This window comes from Mauremys reevesii, linkage group 11 (genome assembly GCF_016161935.1).
Source record: "Mauremys reevesii isolate NIE-2019 linkage group 11, ASM1616193v1, whole genome shotgun sequence".
NCBI classification, from domain to species: Eukaryota; Metazoa; Chordata; order Testudines; family Geoemydidae; genus Mauremys; species Mauremys reevesii.
Window position 1 is genome coordinate 60,385,439 of NC_052633.1, and position 23,331 is coordinate 60,408,769.

At 39.3% G+C, this 23,331-nt stretch overlaps 1 protein-coding gene across 9 annotated transcripts in view; it reads left to right on the top strand.

Annotated features, from left to right (window-relative positions):
• The window catches only part of NCKAP5 (NCK associated protein 5), a 580,968-nt gene that overhangs the window by 54,478 nt on the left and 503,159 nt on the right, over positions 1 to 23,331 (top strand). For 8 of the 9 annotated variants that reach the window (XM_039495322.1, XM_039495320.1, XM_039495324.1 and 5 more), the window contains one exon: positions 13,820 to 13,948. In XM_039495322.1, the coding sequence (XP_039351256.1) occupies positions 13,880 to 13,948 (69 nt within the window). In that variant the 5' untranslated portion in view covers positions 13,820 to 13,879. Of the gene's footprint in view, positions 1 to 5,247; positions 5,290 to 13,819; positions 13,949 to 23,331 lie in introns of those variants that run through there. The other variant, XM_039495323.1, reaches the window with a different exon arrangement.

Genomic DNA, 23,331 nt, shown 5'->3' on the forward strand with positions numbered 1-23,331 from the left:
CCAACCATTTTAAATAATGATGAGCAAGTGCTCTTTATTCTGCCATATTGTTTGTATGTGAACTTTTCCTTGAGTGGAAAATCTAGAAGAATCTTTACATACACAATGTATTGGGCCAAATTCTTTTCCCAGTTACATCCATACAACCTCATTTACTTCAGTGGAATGGCATAGGTATAAATTAGGGTTGAGTTTGGCCTTCTGTCTACTTTGTCTACTCTGGAGGCAGAATCATGGGAAAAATGACAGTGAGGAAGCCAGATGGTGGCTAGATAAGAATAACAATACCTTATTTTGGGGGAGTTCTATGGCCTGTGTTATACAGGAGGTCAGAATAGATGATCACAAAAAGTCCCTTCTGGCCTTTGAATCTATGCTGTAACAACAGCATTTGCAGAGCATATTTCATCAAAGCCACTGACAAAAATGAACTAATCCTTAAACCACCCTATATGAGATGTATTATTATCGTCACATTACAGGAGAGGAAACTGAGGCAGGGAAAATAAGTGATTTTCCCTAGGTAACACATTTAGTTTGTCAGAGCTGGGATAAGAACTTGGGGTCCTGATCATCTGGTCAGTTACAGGCGAGTAACTTCAACAGCTAGTGTGGTCAAGTCCAAGGAGTTTTTGACTTTCATGCTGATCCCACACTTTTCCCTTTCCACCTTCCTAAGAAACAGAAGACTGCCATTATGCTTAGTGTAGATGTGTGTATGTTGTTTTCCTGATCGAGTGTTGTAGGGTGTAGTTTTTACCCCTGAAAAAGCACCTTGGAAAACAGTCACATCAGATAAGAGTAACTGGCAGCCATTGCCTCCACAGGAAAGAGAGATTGCATTATCTCATGTTAATGTGACCACCACCACAAGACATACAAATGTTCCTCAAACAACAGTGGGTGAGTGACCTTTGAAATTTAAAATAAATAAAAACTTAACCTCTGTTTCCCTCCATCCCCTCCTTGTACTCTCGCTCCATTACCTTAGTGTTATTGTTAATGGTAGTCTGCCATATCATCTACATTTCTGTTTTGTGTCATTTGAAATAACTGAGTGCAGACTCGTTAAAGAGATCAGTAGGATGACATAAAAACAGAAGAGTTATCAACCTCTAACTAGGAGTTTCATGAGCGTTTTAAAATTTACATTTTTATTAGGTTTCTGGCAGATGGCAAGAATGGAAGTCAGTCTGTGACAGCCAGTGCTCTCACAGAGAAGTTGCAGTAAGGCCCTGGCAGCAGCTGACTGCTGGGGGGAAAGGGAGGGGCTGTTATTTATATTTTTCTGAAGCTAAGCTCTCACCCTAATATAGATCAGTCACTACAATGCAGTAAAAGAGAATTGTAGAAGAAAGAGATGGAAAAATCCTATTAGGGTCTGTCATCTACCCTGTCAGTGTAACATTGTTCCCTATAGTATATTTTATTGTCCCTTATCCTGTCTCGTTTTTAATATCACAAGTATTTGACCAATTCCCTTGGAAGATGATACCAGAGTCTATATTGGATTTCACTATAGGTAGTTTTCTCCTACTACTCAGTGTCTTTTTTCTCCCCTTTTTTTCTGTTTAACTTCATTGTACGAACCCTAATCAATTCCTCATTGTCTGTGATGTTTGTATACATCTCTCAGATAGGTGTAGATAGTTATGCTCTCCCATCCCTTCCTCCTCTCGTAATTGTTTAAAACAACGATATACAGCTTTGTTAACCTTTCTCCACATCAGCCAGGGCCTTAATCATTTTTATTGCTGTACAACAGCCCAATGAACACAATCAGCAGTATGTTGGTTTCTAAGGGTAACATCCTGGCCCTGTTGAAGTCAATGGGAGTTTTGACATTAATATTAATTGGGCCAGGATTCCATCCTAAATTCAGAGGAATCATTGCATCATGCAAGATATGATGATTCCCTTCTTTCTCTACTCCAGCTTCTCAAACCTTTACATTTTGATTGATAGATGAATGTTATAAATACATCGGAGTGTACATTTGCTTTTGAAACTGTTGTGTGTTTCAGATTTGTATCAAAACTAGGTGGGTCTGAGTCACTTCGTGGGTTCCCTGGGCTAGTGCCCACACGTCTCACTTAAAAGATTGACTGGTAATGTGGCAGGGTGGCTGGCCCTTTAAGGAGAGCTGGGGCTCAGTTTCACAGCCAGCCAACCCTCCTCCCAGGTGGGGAAAATTAGTCATGTTACTCTGAGATAGATAAAGGAGAGGCCTGGTTAGTGAAATGGACACCTCACCTGGCAGGGGATGGGGGGCTGCAGAGGATAGGAAGGCTGCTGAAAGAGATGTGGGAGCTCCTGCAGGAAACTGTGGAACTCAGGGGAGAAAAGACTCCAGCTAGGTAGGGCTAGGAGTGGCCTGCTAAAGCAGCGAATGGCCCTGGGCAGGAGGACGTGGGAGAGGCTTGAAAGACTTTCAAGTGAGTCTGGGCAGGGCTTGATGAAGGATAAATACCTGAATTTTGAACTTGAAGGACTTTATTGTGGAACTGTTTATGATAATAAACCAGCCCGTGTAGGGACGTTGTTGGCTGCCAGAAAACCGTTGTGAAATTACCGAGAAGCCCTAAAGAAAAGGAAACTGAGGCAGGGATACTGCAAGGTATCTCCAGGCCATGAAGTGGTGCTCTGGAGGCAGTGACCCTGATACCGTTGAGTTTCTGTTTTTGTTTTAAAGTTGCAGAATTCAAGCAGTTAAAAGGAAAAATAATTGGTGCAAACGATATTGCAGAGGTATTTTTTTAAAAATAAAAGCTGAAACAGGATCAGAAACTTAACAATTCTTATTAATTCAATATATTGCTTGAAGAGTGGCTAAACATATCAATATTTTATAATAAAATAAAACTTCTTTCTATTCCAGATGTCTGTTTCTTTTCTTATCTTTTTCATATTATAGAAATGATATCTAGACTTGTAAGACTACAATATAGAGAGAAAATCCCCATCTCAGATCATTTGTGAACTTTTCCATCACAAGATTATCCCATCCTCTCCTGAACCACAAAGATGAACAACTCCGTTTTCTAAACTTCCTGCATTTACTCCTAAGATAGTGTTATTTTTTCCTGTTATTTTGTGTGTGTTTATGCAAAAACATTTTTTGGTTGTGGTGATGTTGAGTTTGTTGCAAAACTTAGGGCACAGACTTTAAGCATAGACTAAAACAGGCATCTTCCTAAAAATAGGTCCAAGAGAAAATGTGACTCAAAGAGACACCTGAGATACAAGTCTTCCCCTGCTTAATCTGGGTTGGTAGTGATGCCAGCAGTAAATTACTACCTTTCCCAACCTGCATTTGATCAGCTTTATGCTTTGGGCCACTGAATAAGTGGGTAGAGTTAGCTCCTTACCCCTCCCTGCCCAGTCCTGCCCCAGCTGCTCTGGGGAGGGACAATGCAGGTGAATGGCCACATTTACTCCTGTGAGGGAGTGGGGTGTTCTTCCTGGCCCCCTTCCCTCACCTGTCTGTAGGTGCATAATCCAAGACACAATCTGCCCCTTTATTTCTTCACTGCAGTTTTCTTGACCATAAGCTAAATTGAAGTTGGATGAATGTAAAAAGAATTTCCCCCTATTTTCATTGATTGTCCCTGTCATTCTATCATCTAAGCATATATTACAAAAATTGATACAAACAACTCTGTTCAACATGTCTCCAAAATCACATTCATCAATTTTTAACATTTTTTCATTTTTAATAAGGAGGAAACAGGTTGTGCCACTCTTGTTCACACTGGGCCAGATTTCCGGACAACTAAATTCAATTTACACTGCATAAGAAGCACAAAGTACATTTTTAAAGCAGCAGAAGAATGCCCCTGGAGAATTTTTCCTGTTTAGGGGGGATCCCTGCTGGTGTACAGTTGGAGAAAATCACCTAGCTGCCTCCTATGTTAGCTAGCTATCTTCCTACCACCAATGAGTGTCAGAGGTGTGGGTGGTGGACACAGGTTCTACTACAACTGATCCCTTGGTGATGTAAGCTCGGCAAAAGCAAGATTAGATCTCTTCTGCTCTAACTTCTTCCAGGGCCAAATAGTCAGGAATCAAGGAGTCACAGCTGACCCCCTGTGGCTGCCACTGTTGGCTATGACAGCACATCTTGGAAACAAGGGAGAATGGAGCAACTGAGTGATAATTTACTCCTCAAGTGGTCCCACTGAAATGAATGAAGGTACTTGTGGAGTAAATTACTATGAAATGTGAGTAAGGATGGCTGAATCTGGCCTGTAATAAAGTGTCTAGTGCCGTCTAGGGTTTGGAATGAGAACTGGTCAACTGTGTGTTATGGGCCATAGGGTGTAGCAGCCCACAAGTGGTAGGGGCTTGTCCTTTGAAGCTGGAGAAGCTGCGTTCTTTCTTTGGTGCCACTGGATGAGATTACCCAGACCTTTCTCCTCTTCTCAGCCCTGCTCAATTTGTGACTTTAGCTATGGGGTTTCAATAGGGGCTATTCACTCAACCCTCTGCACTGTGAGCAAGTAGGTGGGAAGTGGGCAGGAGGAGGGAGAAGCCCTTGTTCTGCCTCTTCTTACTTGCTGGCCAGGTACACAGTGAAGAATAAGCTTCTCCACAAAAAGGGGCGAAGCAGCTAACATCTTCCTCAGAGTCCGCGGATTAAGACTCAGAATCACCGTTTGTTAGATGCGTGTGTGACGTTGCACTCCATATGATTTTATGAAAATATGCTAATGAGTGTGAATGTAATGTAACTGGAATATGCTTCATGCAAAAGGTCTCTTGTAAGGTATCATTACAAAGTTTATAATCTACTGAATGTGGTCATCCTATTTGTATAAATGTATCATTCTTGTATCTGAAACTAGAAATATGAAATATAACTCGGAGGTCCTATTGTAATTATGCAAAGTGTGGGCCATTAATGGTGGTTTGGAATCTTGATGGCTCCCATTAACTAGGACAATTGGTTGTAAATGGTTCTGTTTACTTGCAAGCCTTCCTGTGAGTCAAACCAGAAAGAATGAAGGCTTGGGGGGTCTCACAGGACATGTGACCATGTCACCTGGTACTGGAATTCATCTTAAGCCTGGTACTTTTCCATTTAGAAGGAGCGGTGGGGACCCAGAGAGACAAAAGATTCCCGCCTTGTGTCAAAGTTATATAAAGGGGTGGAACAGAACAAAGGAGACTGCAGTCATGAGAAATCCCCTAGTTACCACCTGAGCTGGAGCTAACAAGAACTGTACCGGGGCAAGGATTGTGCCCAGACTAGGAAGGAGTCCAGTCTGTGAAAGAAGCACATCTCTGAGGGTGAGATTTTATCTGTAATCAGTTTCTTAATGTATTAGGCTTAGACTTGCATGTTTTGTTTTATTTTGCTTGGTAACTTACTTTGTTTTGTCTGTTATTAGGTGGACCCACTTAAATCCTACTTTTTATTCTTAATAAAATCACTTTTGCTTATAAATTAACCCAGAGTAAGTAATTAATACCTTGGGGGAGAAAATGCCTGTGCATATCTCTCTATCGATATTATAGAGGGCGGACAATTTATGAGTTTACCCTGTATAAGCTTTATACAGATTAAAATGGAATTATTTGGGGTTTGGAGCTGGGAGCTGGGTGTCTGGATGCTGAAGACAGGAGCACTTCTTAAGCTGTTTTCAGTTAATTCTGCAGCTTTGGGGCACGCGGTTGAGACCCTGGGTCTGTGTTGGAGCAGACTGGCATGTCTGGCTCAACAAGGCAGGGTTCTGGAGGCCCAAACTGGCAGAGAAAATGGGCTCAGAGGTAGTCTCAGCACATCAGGTGACAGTCCCAAGGGGGTCTCTGTGACCGAACCTATCACAGCATGCTCCGTGGGTGGAACAACTTCCTGAGGCCATTTACTGTAAAGTTCCAGTCTAGTCTATTGTGAGGGTCAAAATGATAAAGTAGCAGCTGTACAAAATGCAGGTGACCCTGACATCCTCCGTGGCCATAGAATTGTTAGAGTAATTTAGAAACAAATTGTGCTGTCCTTACTCAGGAAAATTTGTCATTGAAGTCAGCAGATTGTTACTTTGTCTAAGCAGGCAATGTGAGGTTTGTCCCTTAAAGTATTATTAGTTAACAGAGGAAAAGATTTTTTCAATACATGACTTTTATCTTGAAAATTTTCCTTTAGGCCACATAACGTTTTATAACATCCTAGCATGTTTCATAGAATGAAATCAGATGTTCAAAAACTATGAATAAATTAAGACTGAGTTATAATTTCTCATGTCCATGAGTTAGAATTCATCAGTAAATAATCATTCACTCTCCTGGGCTCTGCTATGGATAAAACCAAATCAAGTTGTGATCTTACAGGTCATGAAGATGGCACTTCATCTAGCAAAACCTTGCTTGGATTCAGTAAATTTTTGTCATAAAAAATGTGCATAGCAACATAATTTTTTTTGTGCCTCTAGCAAGAAGTGGGCAAAAACTGTGCCTTTAAAATGGCCAATTTTTGCCAAATTGGGGTAAAGATAAAATTTGTCAGAAGACTGAATTGCTCAGAGATTTGGCAATGAGATATTTATGTCTGGGTGATAGTGACCTAAAATTGTTATAGGACCATCAGGAACTAGACTGAGACCATGTGTTCAGATTGCAAAGCAAACACTGTAACAAACACTAGCTATTATTTTTGTTGGCTGCCACAGCAGAGCTAGGAAACATTGAAGATTCATGGAGAATTAATGCCTTTTGGCGATCTCTCTTGAATAGGATTGGAGGGAGGCAGAGAGGATGCTGCCTGTGTTACATCTATTCTAGGGAAAAACACAGGTCTTCTGTCATCAGGATTGTCTATTTGGTATCTTTCACAAACACTAAATTCAGTCTGCAAAATTTTAATTGGTACAGCCCATTGACCAATCACATTTTGCTTACTATGGAGAGTCAAGACCTGACTCTTATCTTTCACTGGTTTCATACTTCATTGACTTTCATAAACATACTCCTGATTTATGCTGGTGCAAGAGAGATGAGAATTGGGCCGAAAAAAGCCAGACTTGGTGGTTATGAAGAACTCTTGATTAGTTTATTGTATACTTCTTCCTTTTGCCGAAACAAGTTTCACCAACTCATACTCTTTCAGACCTACTCACATCCACTTATCTGTGAATTGCAACACATTACACAGTTCATTTGGATTTCACCCACTGTCTTCAGCGGCTTTCCTAGGAAAGACGTCTCTTTCTGATAAAGCCTTTGAATTAGGCCAAGTAGAGACTTGATCTCTGGGTCTGCCACTTGCAGGCCTGTTTCTATAATCACTAGGATACTGGATATTATGGGGCGGGTCTCTCTAATTTTGACCAGAAATTCCATCCTGGACCTGAGACACTTTCCCAACAGAAACCCATGTTTAAACCCAGGCGTTCCTGAGAAAAGTTTCAGGTTTGAGAAATTGGCATTTTCTGGAGAGAAAATACTTCATCAAAAAATCCTGACAAGCTCTAATACTGTCTTCAAATCCCTTTTGACTTCTGTGGAGGAGCTAAGGATGCTTATGCAACATCATCTTGCAGGATCAGTCTTCTGAGGATCAGAACATGGCAACATATCCCTCTTACTACCCTCATCAGTCATTGTCTCAACAACCCATTCATGCTTTGCTATTTTTTATCTGTTATCATCTTTGTCCAAATAATTTAGTTTCACAGTTTAACTGCCTCATATAATCCATAAAAGCAAACAACAAAGTCTAATCCTTTGACCTTTTCAGTATTCTTTGGTGTAATTTACTGACTGTTCACTTTCTCCCTACAGCATGGCCCTTATAACCATGATAAAAATGGACAGACAATCCAAATATGAAATGCTGGAAAGGTTACAGCCTTTGGATTGGTTATAAGTCTATTAACTGTTCAGAGTATTTTTACAAGGAAAGATTTGAATAAGAACAGAAAATGGCATCAGATGAATCGCAGTTGTTATGGAATAGGGAAATGATATAAACATAACCCATTCTCCTTAACACTTTAACATTGTAATCGTGTGGCCTCTCATTTTATGTCATTGCAACCCACCCTTTTCTCCTTAAATGCGTCCAGTTATCCATTTAATTAACCTGATAAGATATTGAGATCCAAATCTTTTAAACTTTTCTCGTATATTTCATCTTTGATGCCATATTCCATATTTTATGGTTTATTGAAATTCCTTGTATTATTTTGAGCACATTAGTAGGTTTACTTGCTTTTATCCCCCAACCCTTGCTTGCTTGGCTCCTAGAAGTGTTCTTGTAAGCCGGGATTCTAGATGTTTTGTTTGACAAGCCGAATGCCTTGTATGAAGAAAACTTAAAGGTAGATGGCAAAATTGTGATGCGGACAGGGTGAAAGTTCAGTAGGTGTGCAGATTTGTTTCATTCTGTCTCTGGGATACATTGTGTAGGAGTCTGTCTCCCTGAACCAAATTCTTCAATGCTGCTGGGATAATTTCTACAAGGCAGGTACTGCATAGGGCTGTTCTAACTCTAAAATGGTCACCTCACAAGCCTGGGGACTTGATGGGACAGATTAGGAATGTAGATGGGGGTGATCCAGACTGCAGAGCAACTCATAGGCAGCTCTTGGAGTTGCTCCACACCCACCATTACTCCTATATGCCCCGGGAGCAGCAGTAAGGGGTCGGAAGCCAGGTCAGAATCTGGCAAAACGAGTTATGCTGATGGAAGGTTGGTGTAAGGGAGATCGGACTCAGGATCCTTTTTTGTAGGTAGTTCCTGACTAACTTTCTCAAAATTGGATTTTTTGTTTTGATGTAACTTTCCAGAGCCAGTCAGAAAAAAAATAGCTGTAGGGGCAGTATGCATGGAGTAGTGCTGTGGTTTGCTTCCTTTTAATTCCCATAGCATTCTACTTAGCTAAGTGTTTTAGTGTCTGGCACTAGAATTTCTCTAATTTAATTAACTCACTAACATTAACACATGACACAGGCTAAGATTCTCCTCTTTCTCGCTGCAAAAATGCAGCTTGCTTATCTAAATAGTCTCCTAATCCAGTGGGTATGAGTGCACAATGTGTACACTAGTGCTAGCAAACTACTGACCAGTCTGATCAAATACCTGGGTGTATTGAGCTTTAGCTGGCTGATCTGTGCTCATAGAGTTGCTGTGGAGCATACTGTAGGTGAAACAGAAAATGCTTAATTTCATGATGCATAAACACAGATGCCAATGCAGTTTTCTGTTTCCCTAATCACTTGTATTGAAGACAGCCATCTGATATGTCTGCTCAGAAGAGAATTCCAGAATGATTTTTCCTCGTCAACATTTAAATCCTCAACATCAGCCTGCTGAATACCATGGGAGGGAGGGAGGATGGTGTGTTAATTAAACCATTTTAATGACCTGCTTTTAATCATAATGGAAAACATGTTCATGTTCATGTTCATTGCAGAGGTGGGGGTTTGTGGTGATCCCAGTCTACAGTGTTTGGAAGGACAGAAAACAGTCACAGAATCAATGTAAGCTTTTTGGCTGATGCAGGCCTAGAAATATAACAGCACTGTTTGGTGTATAATGAATATTCTTCATTATATTGAATATTCGTAGTAATAAGCTCTACAATTTCGAATGCTTTCTTTTTTCCTCATGTCTATTTTGCAAAGGCTTATGCAATTCTTCATAATATTTAAGTTTGAAATGCTTCTGTGTTCATTTTTCTTAGAGAAACCACATGCAAACCCAACCCATAAACCTCAGTGTCACCAGCATAGTCCTCATAAGCAACCCTACTGTACAATAGCAGGCTAGTGTGTATGATAATTTGGAGGATAAAGTTTCAGTTAGAAAACCCATTCCAGGGGGATTGAATGACTCAAGGGATTCACAATGAGATAGAGATACTTTCACCTCTAGGTCACCTGTTTAATTCTAGTCAACGTCTGCACTGACTGAAAGTTTCTACTATCTGATGGCTGTTTGGTGTCCTATACTAGTGACAGCACTTAAAACATTTCCCCCTCCTTCTCCCCATTATCAGAGATATTACCAATTCCATCTGTGTTCTCCATTTCAGGTATAAAGGATAGCTCTCAAACTGGCTGAATTTTTCTAGATGGAAGAAACTTTTAAAATGTGACCAATGTATAATTTGTGGTGATTTTTATTCTAGTCTCTAGTAGGCTCATGATCACAAAAAACATCCCCATAATTAGCACTCTTGTTGACAATCTTAGCAGAGGACGCCAAAGACTGAATGGGCTATGGAGACTGAACTATCCTATTGCCCCAGGGACGTTTGCCCTGTCAGTACTGAGATATGTGGAGGGGTGGGAATGTTTGAATTGTACCTCTTCTGAGGATAAACCGGAAGACTTCAGTCTCTAGACTTGTCAATCTGACACTTATCACAATTGCTATGTTCATATACATTTTTTAAAAAAGACAAATATAATCAGTTTCATGTTTCCAAAAGATATGATTATGGGCCAAATATTTGGTTAGCATAAATTGGCGTAGCTCAATTGAAATCTGACCGTGTGCTCTTAAACTGTATGAAGAGATCTTGGATGTTAATCTTCGTATGATAATGTTACACTTTTCCAGCAGCCATGATATATATATACCTCAAACTATAACTTTCCCTCTGAAGGAGACTGTATGAACCAGGAAATGTCATATGTGGATTACAGATGGAACTTCTGTATGTTTATAACAATACCCTGGTTCTCCTGGTTGTGGATTATTAGGTCCATCTCCCAGTGTACTGAACAATTATTTCCATTATAAAATTAGTGTATTTTCGAGGTGTGTAATACCTCTGGACTGAAGATTGTTGTTACCCTGAAAGTTCCTAAATCCAAAGGTATGGCTTCATTGCTGAGTTAACCCAGGCTCGTTCATGGGTGTTGCACCACACCCACCCATGAGGACACATGTAGTTGGGTATGGTTTTGCAATGTGGCTGCTCACACCTGGCCTAGGCTAACCTGGGTGCTGATCACCTGAGTTAATTCTGCAATGAAGAAATCCCCTCAGGAGCATCAGGCAACTGATGATAAACTCAAAAGAGAAGGCTGGAAAATTGTTTTATCCTGATATGTAGGTACAGTATTCCTTGTGATTTGGGCAAACCGTTAGTGAGTGTACAACACTTCAGGTCTATTCCTGCTAGACAGGCATTCTCCCAGAAGGTGGAGGCTCTCAGGAGGTGCATTTCTTCCCGTTCGAATTACTGTAGGTCTCTTAGCTGGCCTATAGGTTGATCACTAGGAGATAGAAGCCTACCAGATAAAGCTCTTTCTTTGAGACAGGAAATATGTTGCACAGAAATACCTGTTCCAAGATAAGAGCTTGTTTTTCAGCATTTTAGCCAATGATTTTATCTTTAGTTTGAAGAGAGAGTCTGGTTTTGAGGCCCAAACTGGCCTTTGACTTGTCTGAATGAGGATATTTTTGTTTGTTAAGATGCAAGGGCAAGATTTTCAAAAGTGACTAGTACTTGTAGGTGGCTTGGTTAAGGGTGCCCAGCTGCAGGCAAAATAAAGGGAAGTGATATTCAGAATGTGGGTACTTGCGTTCTGGAAATCAGGCTTCTTTAAGGTGTCATGAGTTGGACACCCAAAAGCTGAGGCACTCACAATCACTAGTCACTTTTGAAAACTTTAGCCCGTGTGTCATTATTTCCTAGTTGGAAAAGGGTAGGACTAGACCTAGATTTGTAACTCTTGATAATCCAGACTATAAGATCTTCTGGAGCCTTGTCTTCACATATATGTGTAAAGTGTCCATAGTAGCCCAGTGTTGGTACTGTATAAACAATTGATAGCTAGTCCTACATCCACTATTTGTGTGACCGATTTGGGAATGGTTTCTGCTAAGTATCTGCAGACAGGATAATCAAATCAAATGCTTGTCCTTCCTCTTGAGCGGTTGCCTCTAGACTATGACTACCTCTAGCTCACTCCAAGGTGAGGCTATTGGTCAACAGAAATGTACCTTAGGGAAGGTTATGCTTGGCTGATACGATGATGAATGGATAGAGATACTGTGCAAAGATGACAAAAGTTAACCTTTTTCCTTCTCATGTCTGGTGTTTTATAAAGAGGAGAACAGCACTGTATTGAGTTGCCATTGTGTCTTTAATAATATCCATTGTGGTATTTCATGTGAACCGTGGTAATTCACCATTGTGCTCCCTCGTTATCTCAAGTGAATAACACATTTAACATTTTAATTGGTAGCAATGCAAGCAAGCAGAGGTTTACTGTAACCAGCACTGTACAAAATGGAAAAAGAAAGTGATTGGAGCAATAATTGAGATGTCTTCACTGATTAATTGCCATACACATTTAGATATTCTCTCACCGAGCTCATGTATGGCAAATAATCTCTGTACAGACTAATTTACAGGTATTAGTTAGAAAACTGGCTGAATTTTGATCTCACACCAGTACAAAACCAGTATAAGTGAGGTCAGGCAGGTCTGAAGTTGGGTAGAATGGAAAACCTTACACTGGCTATATTGCTATAAGGACAGATTCTGATTCCCCTTAGTCACCTTGAATAGCTCCTTACAATAGTAATCCCACTGAAGTCATAGGACTCCTTGTAGTTCAAGGTACTATTCAAAATAAGTAAAAGGAGTTAGAAACTGGTTCTTAAACATGTAGGGTCAGCTTCTGCTCTATTTTAGTCCGAGTTTTCACTAAATACAATGGATTTGGCACTGAGTGAAACTAGGAGGATTGCAGCATTGCTGAAACCATTTTTATTATTATTATTCTCTTTCTACAATTGGTCTTGACTAAAGATTTCGACCAAATCCTCCAGCCTTTGTTCAGGGAAAGCTCCCTTTGGCCTTGCTGGAAGTTAGCCCAGAGTAAGAACTGTAGACATTGCCCTTCGACATTTACAGATGCACTCAGTGTTGGTTGCAGTAGAAGTTTCTTATACTTGGCTCTACATTCCTGTGCATATCTATTTGCCTGTATTTGGGTCAGATTTCGATCACAGTTACATTGTTATAAATCCAGAATATCCTCATTAACATCAAAGACGTTATTTCAGATTTACACGAGTGCAGCTGAGAGAAAAATCTGACCTACATTCCCAAAGCACGCTAGACAAACCATTGCATGCACAATATACCTCTCTTAGAAGTTTGAATCTTTTAAGATACTTTCTGTTATCCTGGACACTTTGAATTTTTTATGTTATGTAATGCAAGTTATGTCTTAGAATTAATAAAAAATGTTGCCAACAATGACGCCACTAATTTCCTCCACTGCAGAAGTACCAGAATTTCACAGGATGAAATTCTATGGCCTGTATTATGCGGGAGTTCAGACTAGATGATCATAGTGGTACTATCTGGCCTTAAAAATCAATGAAAGGTACTCAAGGCTTTCAACTCCCAGAACCTTGCAGGATTGGGCTCAATATTTGTGCCTCATAAATATAACACAGGGAGTTATGCCAGTAAACACGGTTTACTGGGAAGCGTGAGCAACGTGAACTGTTTATTTTTTCAGACAGCTTACTAGCTCTGCAAACCCATTTCCCTGTTCTTTTAGTAAAAGACTATACAAACCCAGGGGCCCTGATAAAGCCAATCAAGGACAGTATCAACAGCTGGGTGTTCAGGTTTTTGTTGTTGTGGTGGTGGTTTTAAATATCACCCCAATATGTTCAGTTCACATTTCTCTCTGGACAGATCAGCTCTTTTAGGCACAGAGAACTTGTTCCTGGAACACGGCCTACTAGATTCACAAAGTCATTAACTGCTGGATTATTAGAAAGTTAATGATGAACAACAGAAACTGTTAACTTGATTATTGAATGTGCATTTAATTTTTTCAGTGACACTGGAAACAGCCTGACACTTCTAGTAGATTGCAAGGAAAACAAACCACCAAAGCCATGGAAAGAAAAAAACAACGACAGAGACGGGAATTCGGGAAAAGACTTTCTCTGGACAGCAGTCTTGTGGTAAGGACTAAAATATTCATTTACTGTTGTATGTTTTGGCATTAAAAGTATTGCTCTTTAATTTCTATGTCCCCATAATATTGTACCTTTTTTTAAAGCAGATGTTCAAGACATCACAATGGCAAATCCTCTTGTGATTATAACTCCAGATCTATAGGACTAAAAGACTTTTGCAGCAACCTAATAGGAACCTATTATCATATAGAAACATGTCACTAGGTTTAAGTGAATTACACTAGGGATGAATCTGGCCCAGTACACAAGATGGCATTTAAAAAATTACCAGTGTTATATAAGATAAATAGATATGGTTACCTCAGGCCCTGCAGTACTCTGCTGTATTTCTTTATATTTCATATAGGAAATACTTTCACTGAAGTAAATACTGACCTTCTCTGACTGCAAATACTTGTTTAGTTACACTAACTGTGGTGGCTGTAGGTATGTTACAAATTCATGTAATATCATCTGAAGGAAGCATCAGCTGGCACATGCTCCGGGTGAATTATTATTGATATACCAAGGACCTGATCCTGAATTTAATGAGAGCATGATCTTGGCCCCAAATCTGCCTTCAAAAAGTAATGTTTTAGCTGCTGAGTGGAATAAACAAAGAATTCTTGTACAGACATATCATGAATGCCCAGATTGGAAAATACTTGGAATATGTGTTTACAACTAGTATTCTGAAACAATAAACTGAGAGGTCTCACCCTGCCCACATTCATCTCTGTGACTTTTGCAGCGGCTACTCCTTATTCTGAGAAGGGAAATTTTTCCTTGGAGGTGATTGCAGATCTGCTGCCTTCTCAGAGTAATGAGCGTCCTGGGAATGACGCTTGGGGAAGTGGCTGGCATGCTTAGTGAATCTCCTCCATTGTATAAATGCAGGAGAGGATGGGTCTTGCTTGACTGTTAATGTCAGCTGGCTAGGGAAACAAATGTAAAAAGGGGACATGACTGTGGGAGCAGCTACCACTTTCCTGGGCTCTGAAATGGAACTGTCAGTTAGGGAGATGTGATTCTGTAAACCACCCCTTGTGCCTTTTAAAATAAATCAGGGAGTGAACACTCCTTCCCCTAACCTCAACAGACTGCCAGTGGCTCCAATGAAAGGTTGATTGTAGGGAGTTACGTATCATGTGAGGTGTGGAGCTCATCTTCCCATTGTGAGCAGCTTCAAAATGCCCTGATGTTGAGTGTGCTTCTGCAGTGGACCATCTTTTCCTTCAGGTAGGTTCTGCAAAATCCAGCCTACTGCAAAGCCTGCATCCTCCCAGGACTTGCACAGTCCAGACATGCACAGGTATTTTCAGGTAGATCAAGTCCAAAGCAACAACATTATTAAAACTACTTCAGTTACCTTACAGCTCAGAAGTAGATGCACATTTTCATCATCTAATAGACTCTCATATATGAGAAAAACAAAAATAAGCATTTATTGTACATGGACTGTGTTCATATACAGGATCAAGTTCTGCTATTATTTCTAGGCATGTAACTCCATGGAGGCAGATTCTAGTCTAATTTCTCTAATTAAAGTTCATTGCTGTGTTCCAAAGATTTTAGCCACAGAAGAACAGAAACTGTATACTGAGAGTTTAGGGCAGTGTCAGCAATTTTGAACATTGCTTCATGGATTGCTAGAAAAGGTGTTGAATAGTATGGAAAATAAGTGCTGGTTTTTTTACTATTGTTTCACTTATCCAAAGAATTCTCCATAGAATAGTTTTGGTCCTTACTGATGTTTTATCAACCAATTAAAATGTAAATTTTGTTTTACTCAGGAGACAGTTGTGGTCGGATGCATAGGCTCCTGGTTTCCTGCCCCGAGTCTATGAACTACCTCCCCAGTAAACCAAAATGTTGTGAGTCTTCTGCAGTCTCGCATCTTCGACTGCCTGTTAGTATATCATACTGGCTGTCCTGTGACTAGACCAAATTCAACCAGGCAAAACTAAACACTTTATCTTTCTCTCCCTTTCTCTCTCCTCTCCATCACTGTCGATAACAATAAATTTCTTTCTGTCATCTGGGTATTATACTCCGCTCTTCTCATTACTTCCCCTACGTCCATTCTGTAGTCAAATTCTATCAGAACACTACATTTCCAAAATCTATCCACTCATCTTCATTCTACCTTCTGAAGTTCCTACATCTCCTCTCAGTCTCTTTTCTTAACATAAACCCTCCTGCCTAACCACTCCCTTGAAGTCTTCTTGCAGTCTCATATTCCAGTATTCTCCAGGCTGGACATTATGCTTGGAACAGTCAACCCTGATTTGATGCTAAAAACATGGTCTCTGCTTTCTGTGGGAGCCTTCTAGCAATAATCCACCATAGAAAAGAATCTCATTCATATGCATTCAAAAGCAACATGTTCAGTTTTTGACCTTGGGCCACAAAACCCAAATATAAACAGGAGATAATCTTAACACACACAATAGTGTGTTATGTATCAATCTGGAATGCTTTACTATGCCATCTCCTTGTGAAAATGAACACTTCTTCCATGAAGTAATGCTGGAGAGCTCTCTTTCAGTAGGTATTAAAATTTACTAAACCTAAGTATTGCTTAGTGATTTTTAATAGCAGTGGATTATCTCTATCTGTATCTTCCTCTTGGAGTCAGAATGTATTGGCTCAGAGGAAGAGAGAGTGAGAAAAAGAGGAAGAAAGCAATTTCTAAAACTAGAGATGGGCTCAAGCCATTCTGGGTATAAATTTGGGCTTTCCAAAACTGAATCTGAACTTTACCAAAGTTTGGTGTGTTTGGATTTTGACCATTACAGAGAGCAATCCAAACTCCAGACCTGGAACAACGTTTCAGCTTCCATCTGGGGTTTTGACTCAGGCCAATTTTTGTCTAAATTTGGAACCTTCAAACAATGAAGCAGTGAGAAATGACACATCCACATAACGCTCTTCCTCACAGCACAGTACAGAATCACTTCTTCTTGGATCCCCTAATTGAAGGGGAAAATCAAATGTATTTAAGCCCTGCTAGAGCTGGGCAAAAATTTTTCAGACAAATAGTTTAGTTGACAAAAAATGCCGTTTCAGGTCAACCTGAAACTATGTATGGATTTGACACCAATAGTTTTGGCCAGTCACAAAATGGCTGGTGGAGGAGAAGGAGGTGGGGATAGTGGTGCTGCCTGCCTTCCATCCCTACGCCATAACCTTTAGCACAGCTGGAAAACCTTGGGGAAAGAGCTTGAAAATGAGGCCAGATAAGCTTTTCTCAAAGAAAAAATGTAGACACAAAAATATAAGGATGATTCATACTGTGAAGCACCATGAGATTTTCTACTAATTAAAAAGTTTGAATGGATATTTCTCTGAATACTTTACCAAAAGCTAATATATTTTAATCCTTTTATTTCTCAGGAGACTAAGAATCCTCCTGCCATTAGTAACAGCAAAATATCCACTGAGGGCCTTGTTCAACTCTTGTTAGATCAAGAGATGTCTTACCATTGACCTCAAGGGAACTGGATCACTTTGAGGTTAAATGGTCATATGATTACTGCTATTATTGTAACCACTAGAGGTCTCCACTATTGCCAGCAACTGAGAATTTCAATGCACAGGTGATTAACTAATATTTATAGACAAAGCAGTCAAACCTTTAGAGCAATGACAACGATATTTATAGTTCCATATTCAAGTGAAAGGAATGGCAAAATATTTATCTCAGAGTCTAACAACCCTTATAGAAAATCCGTATACGGCTTCAGAATAATACCACCTTTTAGTTCTGTCTGATGGTTGACCTTCCCCGCCCAACTGTCATAAGGATACAGTTTTTGTATAGGAATTTATAATAATTTCTATAACCCATATTGATTTCATCCCTATTAAGCTCCAGGGAAGCTTTCTATTAGGAAAATCTGTGTTTATATGTAACAGACAAGACATGATTATTATTTAAATCAGAGACATGTGGGGAGCTAGGATTAGAACTCTTGTTTTTCATCTTTAAAAAAAACAGGCCTCTGTCACTTCAGATAAAGAAAAGAGCCTTTATATGACCTTATTAATAGGGGTCCTCTATCCTGTTTGTCGGCCAGCCAACAGATGGAAACAACACAAACTCTCTCAGACAAAGTCCATCCACCTACGTGGAACTAGAGCCCTATATTTTTCACAAATTCATGATGATGGAGGGGCAGATGGGCCAAAGCTAAGCGGTATGAAACCCCGGGCGCCAGATGCCTGGAATGGAGAGCTGGACTCAGCCTCACAGGTCAGAAACCACTGCTGCACGGTGAGTGAGGAGCAGGCTCACTCTGCAAATCCCATCACCCAGAGAGTCTTTCACACATTGGGGGCAGGACACAACCCTTGTGGATAAAATGGATAAAATAAAATAATATGAAATTCACAAAAAATTAGAACAAAAATACATTTACCGGGCTCTTATGTCACTGTGAACTGCTTTGTATGATGGGGGCCACAGTCACATCAGGGTTATGCTATGATTACTGAAGGTACTTCAGTTTAGAACTAAAATAAAATGCAAAGAAATAATGTCAATGGAATAAGTTTATTTGCAATATATTATTCAACCATTTGGTATTTCTCTGTGTTGTACAGTTTTCCAGGTAGGATGTGATCCCTGGTAAACAAAGGAGACAAAACTGGGACTCAAACTTTGTAGAAGCCTGTTTGTTTGGTCTGTGGTTTGTAGTTTTCTACAATACACTTTTGTAAGATTGATTCAATATAAAATGAAAGTTAAGTAGCTTAGCCCTTAAATTTAAGCTCTATTAAGTTTTACAAATCTAATATTAGAAATCTAATTAGAAGGATAGCTCAGTGGTTTGAGCATTGGCCTATTAAATCCAGGATTGTGAGTTCAATTCTTGAGGGGGCCATTTAGGGATCTGGCGTAAAAATCTGTCTGGGGATTGGTCCTGCTTTGAGCAGGGGGTTAGACTAGATGACCTCCTGAGGTCCTTTCCAATTCTGTGATTCTAAGTTTTTGCTCCTTCTGGCATTTGCAACCAAGGCATTGTATTGGTGAATGACAACATGCAAGGAGAAAAAAATAAAAGGAAAACTTGCTGTTCTGTATTTTTTTCCAATCTGAGTTAGAATGCAAAATGGAAATAAAGAACAGATGGTGAAAAATACATTAGATTTTAAATAATTCTTTCAGTTTTGAATAAGGGAAATATATTATTAGCATCAGTGTACTTTTTAACAGGGTATTTTTAACCTTGAAAAGGTCCTTTTTATCCAATAATAATCACCAACTTATTTTATAGGTGCTGGAACTAAGGGTACTGCCGCAACCCCTGGCTTGAAGTGGTTTCCATCACATACAGGGTTTATAGTTTGGTTCAATGGCTCTCAGCACCTCCACTATACAAATGTTCCATCACCCCCAACTTATTTGGTTTGTGGTGAAGGATGTTGGGCCTGGGGATGCTATTAAAACAGCTAATGAAAGGATTGATTGTATTTCAAGTTGTACTAAAAGAAGTTCTTCCTAAAGTAAGTAAATAAAACAACTTTTTCAAGAAGCATCTGTGGGATAGAGAGACTATTAGAATGTGTCATTATCAGTTTGAGTACATCTAGCTTTGTATTCACAAAGTCTAATACTCTGTGAAAATAATAAAAGGCCCACCAGAAGTTTAGCCTTTGCCTGAGCCAAACTGTTCAGTTGTCCCCAGGACACTTTTTGATCAAAAAAAGTCAATGTTACAAGCTGTGTTCTTTATTTATGTGAATAATTCCCAAGCTGACTATGCACTTGGTTGGCATGTGCAGCTGTGATGGTATTTAGCTGAGCAGAAAGTTTGAGAATAGTTTCTTTTCAAGCAAGCCAGCATTTACAAAATACGTTTTTCACTTAATTTAAAATGAGGCTTTTACTTTTAAGAGCAAACTGCAGTAAATGGTTTCTTTGGTGGCTCATGAACTGTGCTCTGATACTTTCAGCTTAGTCATACACTGCTGTGATTCTCAATTGGATTAACTTCAATGATACCACTACACTGTAATGAGGGTAGCACTATAATGTAATAAATTGCACTTTACAATGGGAGTAATGGCTATATCCACCCCTCCTCCAGTTGTATTACAGTCAAACACTAGGTAAAGACAGGTCTAGCTAGTAGTTGGTTAGGAGACCTCCTGGGAAGGAATGTTGTGTTTTCTAATGATTAGAGCAAAGGATTCAAAATCAGATGTTCTGGGTTCAAATCATGACTCTGTGACCCTGGTCAAATCTCTCTCAAACTCTATTAATCGATTTTCTCACAGTAAAATGAAGATGATAATACTTCCCTACCTCACTAAACATTGTGAACCTTGAGATTCTAATGTGTGCTTGTAAAGTGCTTTGAGACCTTTAGATGAAAAGTGTTATATACAAAGTATTATAAACCCCCCCACAGAAAGCAGTGTTGGTGAATCTGGAAGGGGATTCTTCCTTCTGTGTGATAATTCAACCAGTCCCAAGCTGTTAGCATTGTATTGTTCAAAGTGTTATCTTTTACCTGATATGTACAACCAGTTGAAAGCTTGTGAATTTTAAGGATCATGTCACTTTTCATAAGAATTGAGCAGATACAGGGAGATGTAATCTAGTTTGGGTTGCTACATTGTGCCACTATGAATCCCATACTGCAAGTTCAGTTGAATATGGTATTCTTTCAAATTTCCTGTCCTGATATGTTGGATGCTGTTGCATCACTGAGCAGTGTATATTTCAGTGGTGGATGCAGATTCTATTTTGAGTGTGTGTTTGTGCACACACACAAATGAGAAAATACCTGTGGAAAGGTTCTAGATAGGCACAACCAGAAAGATTCATTTCATAAACAGCTGGAGTTGAAAGAAAAGCTTCCTTTAGAGTTCTGACTTTATCTATTCCAACTTGGGACTCAAAATGAAAGTAGCATCTGGTGTTACAAACTGTATTTTGGAGCTGGTTAAAAATAGAATTTCCATCCTGTGAGAAATTCTGAGATTTAAAAATTGGAAAACTTTCAACCAACTCTGCTGTAATCTGCCTTATGCTGTAACAGTACTGGTCAAAATTATACAGCTTACATGGAACATACTTATTGACCAGGACTCATGTGAGCCAGGGGTCTTTGGGGATAGATCATCTGATACCAGACAAGTTACTTTTGTAGGTTTCCTTAAAATGCTTGTCAAGGCTCATCTACTCTGAATAACTGACCCCTTTCTTAGTTTTAGTTGTCTTTTCTCTCTGACCCTCACAAGCTGGTCATCCACGCTCCTTGTAGGGGTCCATTTGACCCATATAAGAAATGAATCAGGATAATTGTGAAGCATTCAGATTCCCCAGGAGCAACAGCAACTGGCTTTCTGGGCAACTGTCTGTATTAATCCAGGCAATTTTTATGACACCAATGAATGTTTTCCCTGGTGTAGAAATAGAACAGGGTAATTTTGGCCTGAGACAGTTTCCAAGTTGTTTTCCAAAGAGCTTGTTTTCACTATCATAATACCTCAGAGATTTTCTTACAAGTGAAAATCTTTGGTAGGGCTGAGGGAAAACTACCTCTTACTGTTTCTGAGCATGCAGTATATTTTTCCTAATTTGAAACTCCAGTTTGGCAAAGATAACTGACAACGCGATCACATTTCAGGGTTAATGGCTTCTCTGACTGAATCCAAAACCAACTCATAACTGTTCATTGCACTCCTATGTGTCTTCAGTGACATATATGTATGGTGTGTGTATATACCAACAGAAATCCTTCCACTCTGTCCCTCCCAGGCAGTGATAATACAATGGAATATTGTTTATATTTAAATAATAAGACAGTCTCAATTTTTTGCAAAGGTTTGCATCATGCAAACTGCAGTTCCAGTTGTAATGATTCTCCTCTTACTAGGACAAATCTTGCCAGTTTTACTCATTGTCGATTTAATTCAGTGGGATGACTTGTGTATGTAAGTTGAGCAAGATTTGGCCCTTAGCGAAGTTGTTCTGTGAACAAATTGTTCCACGTTATTAGAAGGTTGAAATGTCCATGTTAATTAAAGCACTCTAATGAATAACAGATGATGATGTCTCTGGGGCTCCGTTTAGGTGTTTTGTGGAGTTCCTTGGAGATTTAAACCCTAGAGCTGGACAAAAATGAGAATTTCCATCCTGTGGGGAATTATGATATTTTGAGATTTTTTTTTAATTTGTTGGGATGAAATGACAAAAATTTCATGCAACTGAATACCTGTTCCTCCTACTGTTGTTATACATGCTCAGGTTTGAGTATAATTCTTCTCATGTGTTTTGTTTTGTAAGTTGGGTTGCACTGTGATACTGACTCTTTGACTGAATTTTGAATCATTTTGAATTATAGTTGGCTCCCATCACTGGCTGAGTAGCATTTTTTTCATTTATGGTTCCATTTCATGGGACCGTTATTTACTTTCTAACCAGCTTGTAATCTTGGTTTCATCTGTGGCTTGAAGCTTTCCTTTGAGTGCCACATCAACCACATTGTCAAGACTTTATTATCAGCATAGGAATTCAGCAAAGCTCAGGCCACTGCTGCCTCAGCAGGCTGCAGAGGTTTTGATTTATGCCCGAATAACAGCACGGTTGAATTATTGCTATATCTGGTTCACAGACCTCCCAAATTGGCTGTTTCTTGTGTGAAATTCAGCAGCTAGAGGACATACAGCTCAATGTTTCCAGCAATCAACATACAACACATGTAGTAGGAATTATGTGCTGAATTCCTTTAAAATATTATATTCATTTTATCGCACTTAAACCTATAAAGCTCTGAATTTGCTTGCTTCGCCACATCTTCATGAAGTATCAGTTTCTCATGTTCTAGGACTGTCCCCTGCTTGTATGCTTACAACATATATCGTTCAAGAGTGTGTATCTTTGTTAGGTTGTGATCTGTATTCACCACTTGCTGTTGAAAGGTAAGGAATCTGACACCATAGGAGTTCGTTGGTCTCCTCTTCCTTCAGCAATAGAAAATGTATATTTATATATAATTTCAAGTTAACTTATTTCAAAAGATCTGACAAATTGCTTTATTAAGGACACTATGTAACCAAAAGCTGATGAAGTGATTAATATACTTTACATTAATTGTTTTATGTCTAGGCTTGGCAGAGTTCATTTTTTAAATAATTTTGATGGATAATATCAATGTTTGTTTAAGCACATTTTAGATTTTTATTAATTTAAATGTTCATGGTTATGGGAAATTATAGGGGGACCTGTTTAATGACAGTGGACTTTGAGATTCAAAAAGTTAAAGCTTTGTAACCATTAAAGCACAAATCGTCAACATCACATGTCAACATATGCAAAGTAAATAACCTTAAATCAAACTCTAAGTTCTCAGCAGCATTTTTCTTATGTTGTCTAA